The sequence below is a fragment of the Python bivittatus genome, unplaced genomic scaffold (genome assembly GCF_059951505.1).
Source record: "Python bivittatus isolate LINGU-HERP-01145 unplaced genomic scaffold, Pbiv_v1 ctg000080_np1212, whole genome shotgun sequence".
NCBI classification, from domain to species: domain Eukaryota; kingdom Metazoa; phylum Chordata; class Lepidosauria; order Squamata; family Pythonidae; genus Python; species Python bivittatus.
Window position 1 is genome coordinate 24,149,652 of NW_028277035.1, and position 10,890 is coordinate 24,160,541.

Sequence of the window (10,890 nt, forward strand, 5' to 3'; positions counted from 1 at the left end):
AATAGCTTTAAATCCCAGTTTCTTTTACAATTAGACTGAGTGGAACAATTCCATTGTGCTCTTTAAAAATAGCTGTGTATGTGGGTAATATTAGCCAGTGTGCAGATCACCTGAGCTGAATTTAGAAATGGAAGAAAGGCTTTGAAGCATTTGCTTTCTGCTAATGAGGTCTGCATTCTCATCTCTGCAGCAGTTACATAAACACTTTCTGCAAGTGCTGCTGAAGATAGTCTGAGGTCAAACTCAGATGATGTGCACAGATATAGCTTAAGCATATGATGTAAGCAGTAGGCGTGACTAGGCTATGTTACATTCTTCTCCCTTTCTCAAGTCTGTGCTGAGCAATGCTCTTGATACAAACTGCATGCTAGCTGTGGGAGAATGCCTGAAGCTAGGTTATAAAAACTGCTCAAATTCAGTGATTTAATTACTTTAAGTGGGCTGCTGCAAATCTTTATTTGTAACTTTAAAGACAGAGCTTTGATATTTAAATTGTTCTTCTTATTAAATATAAACTTTAAGTCACAAAATCTTTCCTTTTGAAAATATCAGATCTCTCTGTATGTTTGCTTTGTCTAGTTTTACCCAAATATTATTATCCAATTATGTAAAATTGCTTTATTCGGGTCCTTTCTCCTTGAAAAAAAGTGAAGATTTTTTTCTGTTTGTTTGGTCCACCAACTTGCAGATGAGATCACAGCCAGCTTTCGTCGTTTTGGCCCATTGATTGTAGATTGGCCTCATAAAGCTGAAAGTAAATCGTATTTTCCTCCTAAAGGTAACTTTTGTTACATCGTGTATCCTGTCCTTCTTTAAAATTATTCGAACAAGTAACAATTTCTGTACAAGCTATGTTAGTTGAGAGATGATATTGTCCCACTTCATGAAAAGATTTCCTTACTGCTAGGACATTTTCTTAACAGTAAGAGCAGTGGGCTCTTCTTTGGATGTTTTCAATTAGGGCTAGACAGTCATCTGCCATGGATGCTTTAATTCTGGATTCCTGCATGGAGCATAGAACTGGATTTGATGGTCTAAACCTTGCAATTCTATGATTCATAGAGTGAATTTCATCACTCAGCTGAGATTTTAACATGGCTGTCTCTTCAACACATTTTCTATTACATACCTGGGTTTCCACTGCCATAAAAGCATATTTCAGTACTATTGCAAATCATAAAATAATGTGAAATGTTCATTAGTCCACCTTCTTATTTGAAGTGTTTTGTCAATGCTATTTTTACCCTATTTCCATTTTACTTCTGATCTTCCAGTTGGTAATAGATAGTTTGAACTATTTATCTACAGTTCAACATGCTTCCCTTCCTGTTTTCTTTTCAGTAATTTCTTTAGTTTCTTTAATCCCCCTTTCTTCTATTTCTCCTCTGTAAGGTAAAGCTGTGGCATTCAGATTAAACTTCATTTTGGGGAAGAAATGGAAGAAGTTTTGTTATTTATTCCTTATCTCCTTAGTAATAGCATTTTGGTTAGATCAGAGCAACTCCTGCTGTTTTTGGAAAATGGCTCCCTCTTCCTTAAGTATGCAACAAGGATTTTTCCTTTATTTTTTCATGGTTGTCACATCTAAATACAAACAAAATAATTTCAATACATGGACATCATACACAGAGTGAACAAATCTTGTTTGTTTCTTCTCTGTCTAGGATATGCCTTTTTGCTGTTCCAAGATGAAAGCTCCGTACAGGCTTTGATTGATGCATGTATTGAAGAGGATGGAAAACTCTACCTGTGTGTTTCCAGCCCCACGATTAAAGATAAACCAGTAAGTAGTTTTGATATATATGAAGCTTAGAAAATGAACTAGAAATTAGGTATTTAAGTATTATTCATATACTGGAAGAGCATATATTTCCACTGTTTTTCACTCAGGGACACTGGACTCCTTTTTCCTTTCTCCCTGAACTCCCTCAATAGAGTCTCAGGCACTACACAACTATTGGCTAATCTTTACCTATCAAACTACAGATTCAGGGTCCTAATCCCTCCCATGTGCACTATAATTCACTGTTAGGTCTCAAGCTGAGCGCCTGGCCTCTCTACTCTCTTTCCATGTGGATTATTATTGAAGCTCTTACGTGTACATTCAATCCTCACTTCTGTGCACAAGCCAAAATCTGGACCAATGAAAGGGAGGAGCATAAAGGGAAGAATTTTGGGAAAGTTCTGATGGGGGGGGGAGAGTTAATTCTGTCTGTAGAAGTTAATTAGTAGGGTCATGATAAACTAAAGATACAGATTCTCTTAAAAGGTAGTTGCTCTCAAGGCTTTGCAGAACACTTACATGCTTGCTTTCATGGTAAAACAGGTATTGGGAGTCTCCAGCTTGCAGATTAAATGCTAGGGCTCTGCAGCTCTTTGGATCTGAAGGCAGAAAGATGCTACAGAAGCATGACCATAGCACTTGTGAACAGCTCCTTAAAGCAACTCCTCTTCTCAGTAATTCCTTTCAGTACCTTCCTAGTTATTTAATAAGGCTCTGGGATTCATTCAAAGGAAAGGTTTGGGAAGCAACTGAAGCCCCCTCGGAATATCTTGATTGTAGTGTCGTGGTACTATCTCCTCTTGGAAGCTGGCAAAGTTTCCTATCATTTGACCAAGCATGTGCATGCACAGATGACACTTCTGTTAATGGTTTATCTGAAGCAAATGGATAAATAACAGCAGAGGAATGTAGAATCGCTCTGTTCTCTATATTACTGGGATGTGACTGTATTACTGTGAGTTCTAGGCCTCCCTTAGGCATGAAAGCCAGCTGGGTGACTTTGGGCCAGTCACTCTCAGCCCAACCGACCGCACAGGGTTGTTTTTGCAGGGAAAATAGGAGGCAGGAGTATTAGGCATGTTCGCTGCCTTTATATCATCCATCCACCCATCCACCCATCCACCCATCCACCCATCCATCCATCCATCCAGGTTCTCTTGTCTTGTCCATGTATGGTTTGTTCCAGTAGCCCACTTATTGTCAGATTGTCCTGGTTCCCCAACATCTGGTGCATTAATCCAGGTGACGTCCTAGCCAGCATGACTCTCTTAGTTCATAGTTAGTAGACAAGGATCAGAAGACAGTGGTGGTGATAGATGTAGCAGTGCCAAGTGACAGCAACATCAGGAAGAAGGAGTATGAGAAGCTGGAGAAGTAGCAGGGCCTGAAGGCGGAACTAGAGAGGATGTGGAAAGTCAAGGCCAAAGCGGTCCCAGTGGTGGTAGGAGCACTCGGGGCCGTGACTCCTAAGCTGGGAGAGTGGCTCCAGCAGATCCCAGGAACAACATCCGAGCTCTCTGTCCAGAAGAGTGCAGTGCTAGGAACAGCTAAGATACACACACACACGCACACATACACATACATACACACACACACACATAAAAGATAATAATAATGTGTTAGTGCTGTAAAAATAAATGCATTTTGACTCTTAGCTGGAATTGTATATAAAGCCTTGTTTTCTGCTTGCAGGTTCAGATCCGACCTTGGAATCTTAGTGATAGTGATTTTGTGATGGATGGCTCACAACCTCTAGATCCACGGAAAACCATTTTTGTAGGAGGAGTTCCACGACCCTTACGAGCAGGTATGGAATCCAAACAGCAAGTAAAAATGGCTTGTTGACTGTGTCCAAACTACCTTACTATTGGGAATTTCTGATATTGAGTGAGATGGGCAGTAACTAAATTTGAAATATGAATGAATGAATGAATGAATGAATGAATGAATGAATGAATGAATGAATGAATGAATGAATATGCTAGGGCTTATTAAGTTGAACTTTTACTGACATTCTCATTATTTTCAGATAGAAGAGTAGAAATAAACTTCCTTGCCCAGAGCCTTAAAAAAGAGGGGATTTACATGCATATCATATGTAGAGGTAAATTTGTTGTTACTATGTTTTAGTGGAGCTTGCAATGATAATGGATCGGCTGTATGGAGGAGTTTGCTATGCTGGAATTGATACTGACCCTGAACTGAAGTACCCGAAAGGAGCTGGGCGTGTTGCATTTTCCAATCAACAGAGTTATATAGCTGCTATCAGTGCCCGCTTTGTTCAGCTGCAACATGGAGAGATAGATAAACGGGTAAGTACTAGAGCACATTCTATTTATTACGCAGCATTATTTTGTTGGCTTATTTCCATATAAGTGCCATTGCATGACAGGGAACAAAAAAACCCCTGTTTAAATGCAGTACACGCTCCCCCCCCCGTCATCCCAAATATCAAAAAATCTCATATAACATTGAGTTTTTACTGCCTTTGGGCTCCTTTTAAACCAGTTGTTCCCTCCAGAGGCATTTCCAGCGGCATAGTATAAGCCTGTGTTTTTAGTGTTATCCTTTTACCTCTGCATGACTTGCTTACTATTAGCCTCTCTTTCACCCTGCCTGAACGTTTTGTAGTAGAATGGGCAGCTGCTTTATCAAAGCTAAAGGCATGAGGCTCCAGTATGTTTCTGCAGGATTTCTGAATTTCCTGCACACATTCTATTTTAATTCAGTATAATCTATCCAGCAACAATACTTGGTTACTTAATCATCCATCTCTGTTAACGTTCAGCATATTTTCACAGCCCCAGTCAGCAGCACTAAGAATATCTTTGCAACAGAAGTTCACTTCTCCTTTTATCACATTGATATACTAACTGGAGAGATGACTGGGTAGGATTAAGAAACATGTGTTGTTTTGACACTGTGTAAGACAGCATTCCCCAACCTTGTGCCCTTCAGATGTGCTGAGATTTTAACTCCCAGAATTCCAAGCTAAAAGTTGTCTGGGAATTATAGTCAGGTTGGGGAAATTTGGTATAAGATGTTATGAACCATCTCAATTTTTGTTACATTGTTCTTCTCTCTTTTGGCAACATGGCAACTAAATTGTTCTGACCCAGCAATTTAGAATGATCCCATTCTTAGACAGAAAAAAACAAAATGATTAATATTGATTTGCGGCTGGTCCTCCAGTTCTGGAAGGCATGTTATATTCTACTTCTGGATATGTAATACATTACTGATGCTAACAGACTTTATTTGAAAATCTAAGAAATAAATTAAAACATTTCTGCCACAGCTTTCAGTAAGGTAAATGGATTCATATGTCAATCTTGCCATTGTTAAAGCTGACAGTGACAGCCATCTGTTTGGCACATATACTGTACATGTAGAGAATTTTGTAGATAGCAACTCTCCTGTTCCTGTGTTTTAGATTTTGACATAATATGATCAGGGACTTCCTGTTTAAATGTATCTTTTTGAAATGCAAAATTTATGGATATACCTCTCAGCTCTGTGGACATCCATACTTTGACAGTTACAAGTATTTTACATCTATAGACATGCATACATACAAACACAGTGTTAAATTACATTTATAGCCAAAGCCATTTCAACTTGTGGAACACATTTATTCATATGGTGTGTAAATGGAGTCATGAGTTAATTAATTGTGTTTTGCATTGGCAGTTAACTTTTAACTATGTGATATAGATTTTTTTTTCTGAAATTTATTTTAAATAGTAAATGAATTTGATTCAATTCTCCTACCTTCTAATGGTGGAAATGGTAGGAATCAGTTACACTTTCATATTTTTGTGATCCACATGTCCCTCTGGAACTCTGATATCTTCACATATGGTAAATGTATGTTTCATTCTGTAGAAGTAATAGACATATATATCTGGAGGACATTTGAATCAAGAAAGTTGCATATTGAAGGGAGCCTCTCCTCTGCACTATAATTCAGTATTTCCCAACCTTGACTTCAACACCTGGAATTCTCAGCAATGGCTGTGATGGTTGGAGAATTCTGGGAATTAAATCCACACATCTAGTCATTGCCAAGATTATAAAACAATGCTGAAGTCCTTATCTAACTATTCTACTTTTGTTTATTTTTGTTTTGTTTTTTAACTCAAGAGGATCCATTTGTTGATCCTCCAACTTGTGAAGTTGTTTATATGGACAATTCCTAGTAATGAATTTTAAGTAAATGAAAGGGGTAAAGATTTAATTTCACCCAAACGTTCCAAATCTCTAATTCTCAGGGAATGTCTCATTGTATTTCAAAATGGTTCAACATGATCAGAATAGGCTTGAAATACTGTCAATTTAGGACAATTACTCATTTAATCTGATTTATCTAGTGTAGTGTTTTAAATACTGGGCATGAGCAGAATAAAACTCATCTAAACTGGGAACGCCCTTTAGCTGTTTTATGTGACAAATGTCTGCCTTAATAGAAAGTGTGTATTGTGAAACCCAAAGCTAATTTGGATAAGCATCTTCAATAATAGAGAAGTGTCTCCTGTAGGTAGGTGTGATGCCACCTTGTACAGGATGTGGTAATGGCCACAAGCTGGGATGGTTTTAAAAGAGGGTTAGGTAAATTCATGGAGAGCTTAGCTCTATGAAATATCCCCTAGCAAAATAAATGTAACTGGTTTTTTCCCCCTGTTTTCTCCACATGGAGCTCAGAACACCAAGTATATGTGTTTAACTGTATATTTATTTATTGTTTTTAATGAGTTGTGAGCCGCCCAGAGTCCCCCATTGGGTGGAGATGGGTGGGGACAAATTTAATAAATACATAAATAAATAAAATAAAATATCCCAGAGCCCCCATTTTATTCTTAACACAGCTGAGTGATGATGACTGGTACATGATTGTCCAAATAGTGGAGAGCTGGACCCAGTTGAAAGTTGAACCCAGGCTTTCAGGATCTTAGATCAGTATTTTATTACATCTTTTGATGGAGAACATGTAAGAGGGGAAGGCTGTTGCTTTTCTGTTTTGCTTGTTCAGCCAGTCCTAGGAAAAAGATCCTGAGCTAGATGTGTGTCCAGTCTGATCCAACAAAGCTCTTCTTACCACACAAGAGAGCATTCACTGAGGTGTCTGTAGTATCAGTTGGATTGCAGAAGTACATGAAGAGAAAAAACACCTGGACTGCAGTTTTGTCTAACAAGGCCAAATTTAAGAAATGTGTACATTTTCTCTCCTTCTTTCATCACAGGTGGAAGTTAAGCCATATGTCTTGGATGATCAGCTATGTGATGAATGTCAAGGGGCCCGTTGTGGAGGAAAATTTGCTCCATTTTTCTGTGCTAATGTTACCTGTCTGCAGTATTACTGTGAATATTGCTGGGCTGCTATCCATTCACGCGCTGGCAGGGAATTCCACAAGCCCCTGGTGAAAGAGGGAGGAGATCGCCCAAGACATATTTCATTCCGCTGGAACTAAGTGATTACTGCAGTGTGTTCATATGCAGGCCTCAAAATAAGTGCACTCTTCTGTTCTCCTGATTCCTTTGCCCTCCCTTCCTATTCCCTCTTACTCAAGATAGCATGTCCTGCTGTTGTAGTCTGTAACTTAACAATAGTGTAACAAAAGAATGGCCTATAATCATATAGGTATTTTGTAGAATCTCGTCATTAAACTTTATTGGGAACTCCTTTTCATATGGATAACACAGTGCATGGAAGCCAAGTTCTCTTACCTTCCTGGTTCCCCAGAGAACACTGCTTTCCTGCTATCTTTTCTTGAAGGAAGAAAGAACAATATTAAGAGATGAGAAATGAAACAATAGAGTATTTTGTTTTTTAATTAAATTATTGCTAATAACAAAATCAATAGACTACTTTTATTAAAGTAACCATGAGATAGGAACACTATGAATCTTATCTGACACTTTGTCCAACCCGCCCTTTCCTTCTCCTTGCCCCCTTCCCTATCCAAGCCTCTGGGAAGCCTGTTTTCTTGCCACCGATGATTTTATAGCAATGGAAACAGTTAGCTGTTAACTTAGTAACAGGAAAGAGCATGTTTAAAGCAACAAAAATGCATGAGCAAGGTTTAAAGCAGCATTAAGTTTCTTTTTTGTTTGATGTAAGGGTTCTGAAGCTAAATCTTTAGCACAGTATTGTGTCTCACCGTGCCTCCAACTTCCCACCACATTCAAATTTTTACTAATTGAGTAGGCAGAGCTTAGATCTGTGTTCTTCATCCAAGCAATCACATTTTAAAAGTTCCCGAATGTAAATCCTGGGTCAGTTTACAACTGGGGGGTGGGTGGGGAGTGCACTTATTCTTTATTATTGTGGTTGTTGTTGTTGTTGTTTTGAAAGAAATTTCATTATCAGAATACAGCCCTACAAATCCTACCAAAGCTAAAGTAATGACAACTAGTGAACTGGCATGTCCTCTCCTGAAGAACAAATGTATAGATTTTATTTTTGATGGTTATATAGAACTCTATATCCTAATTTACTAATGTAAATCAGAGGCCAGCCTTTGATCTCCATTTTGACATGAAATACAAGAACCTAAAGATATACCTCAAGAGTACATTTTAATTCTCCCCCACCCCCATCCCCATCCCCACCCCCATCCCCACCACACTAATAATCCACTCTTCCAGTACATGTCAAATTTTGTCTGCTTCTTGGGCTTACTCTGGGATGTGAAATCAGTTTTAATCTCCTAACAAAGCTGTAACCTAGGAATTATAAGAGGGCAAAGTAAAGTTTGTTTCCAGGGATGTTTTGCACTGTTGGCTGAATGAATAGGCATGCATGTCTGCAAAGAAGAGTGTGCTTGTCTTTCAACAGAGAGCAAGTGAGAGAAAGGAATCTTAACAAAGAATTTTGTTTGGAACTTAGCACATAAACCATCACAGGACTCTAAAGAACCAGCTTGCTGAGTAATGCATGAAGTGTTATAAACATGTAAGTGGGAACACAGCATATGTTAAAGCTAAGGTACAGGGTGGTGTTGACTGGATAGAAATACACTTGACACTCTGTAAATCTGAGAAAAACAATAGGAGTGAATGTATTCATCTCTTAATACAGTAATGGTGTTGTAGTAGTGTGTAGGAAACACCAGTTGGAATCTGAACTGGCATGATACCACCATAGACTCTTAAACCAAAGACTTGCTTAAGCACAGCTGCAGAGAAGAAGCATCCCTTTTGTAAGCTCTCTTCCTCCCCATCCCTTTCCCCCATCACCAGTTACCTTTCAGAGGCAGTTTGATTTTCAATACATAATACATACCTTGTTATTTTCCAAAGGTCAAAATGGAGACATTTGCTGTCTACTTGTCAAGTAGAGAAAGGGAGCTCCTTTTAATGAAATCCCTGCAAATATTGACAACAGGAAATGCAAATGGAGAGTGCTCTTTTGTAGACTGTCAGGGACCTTTTTCTCTGAAGTACATAATTATAGTTGGAATATTCCTTTTAATTTTTTAAAAATGCTTGTAGGTGGCTTGGGGTGTCTTATTGTGCCGATCCTACCCAGTGAACAGGTGAGATGGGTTACCATTACAAGAAATAACACTGTTTGAGAAGTAGCTTTGAATAATAATTTTTTCCCTTTGTACATGACCTGCTGAATTTCGGTACAGTGTTTTTGTAGCTAACTTATTTTGTCATGCACATAATGTATATTTGTTATGCACTACTTTTGTATATCTTGTTTTTCCAACAGTGAGCATTTTTAGGCACACTTTTCACTGACGGGATATCTCTTTATGCAATACCTCAATTTTTCATATTGCAAAGAGTAGCTTTTTGTACTTTTATTACTGAGAGATCTTCATATACTTCATTTTTTAATATAAATAATTTTAATAAATTTTATTTTCTTATATTCTGCTTTTTATACATTTCAGTGCTCTGCATACATTTTGAATTATGGATGTTGTGCACTGGCAATGCTATTTTAGAATTTGCAGAGAAAAGAAAGCATGTTGCTTAAACATCTTTAGCCCAGCACCAGGTATTTGGTGTACATATAATTTAAGAAATACTTATATGTAAAGTTGAGACTTAAAAAAAAAAAAGAAATTTTTAAAAAGCATGAAAGTGACAAATAAGAGAGTTTGTCTTTAGACTCTTGAAATTTAATGCATAAACATAGAGTAGAAGTTTAACAGTAACATCCCAAATTGTCTACTGCTTCTTAATAGATTTTTAAAAATAATACACAAATGCAGATGTTTTTTGGTGAATGTTTAGCCATTTTTAATCTTAACAAATTGATGTTAGGTGTTTGCAGAGATGTGTCTGCGCTTTTAAATCATACTTAAGGAAATAAACTCAAGCCTGCCCAGTGGTGGGCATGTAATGTTAGTATGCATGACTAATATTAAAAAAAAAAATGTTATTCTACTAATATTCACTTGTGGTGATTGTGTGAAAAGCGTGTTTACAGATTATTTGGTTACACTTCAATTTACAGGGCATAAATGATTATCTCTATTACTCTGTACTCGAAATAGTGCTAATATAATATGTCCTTCAGATGACATGGAAGGTGGAGTTGCCATGTCACTCCAAGCATAACTAACATGTAATTAGTTTAAAAATCTTAGGGTATCACTTTATTTTAAAGGGGTGTAAACAAGCATGTCATTTTCTTTCAGAAGCATGGCACTGGCCATGTATTTACAATGTAGTTACAGAGTAATTACATGGTTATTTTTGCAATGTAAAATAAAGTGTTTCTGATTTATTTTATATGTAAAAGAACCCCACTGCCCCGTGCTTTTTTGGTATATAGTATCTACTTCTCCATACACAGACCTCTGCAGAACGCAAATCTAAAACTTGCAGTGAATGACTTTAGTGTTTTATAAGGATGCTGTTGGAAAGACTTGATAATTCACCCCTTTTTGTTTCTTGAAGAGTTAAAGCCTTCTGTTTTAAAAGGTGATTTAAAACTTGAATGTGATGAATTGTGGCAAGTTAACTTCAAGTTATGTGCAATACTTATTTCAGACTTCTGGAAGATCTTTGCAGTGTAATTCTTTGTTTTTAATTGCAGACATTTAAAAATGTCATTTTCTACTGTTCTAGTAAATCCTCTTTCTTGCTGG

General features: G+C 37.5%; 1 protein-coding gene across 1 annotated transcript in view; it reads left to right on the forward strand.

Annotated features, from left to right (window-relative positions):
• Positions 1-8,957, forward strand: part of CPEB4 (cytoplasmic polyadenylation element binding protein 4) — a 57,125-nt gene extending 48,168 nt beyond the window's left edge. The window contains exons 5-9 of the mRNA XM_007424349.4: positions 689-778; positions 1,665-1,783; positions 3,476-3,590; positions 3,914-4,095; positions 7,024-8,957. Of these exons, the coding sequence (XP_007424411.1) occupies positions 689-778; positions 1,665-1,783; positions 3,476-3,590; positions 3,914-4,095; positions 7,024-7,251 (734 nt within the window). The 3' untranslated portion in view covers positions 7,252-8,957. The remainder of the gene's footprint in view (positions 1-688; positions 779-1,664; positions 1,784-3,475; positions 3,591-3,913; positions 4,096-7,023) is intronic.
• The last annotated feature ends 1,933 nt before the right edge of the window (positions 8,958-10,890 follow it).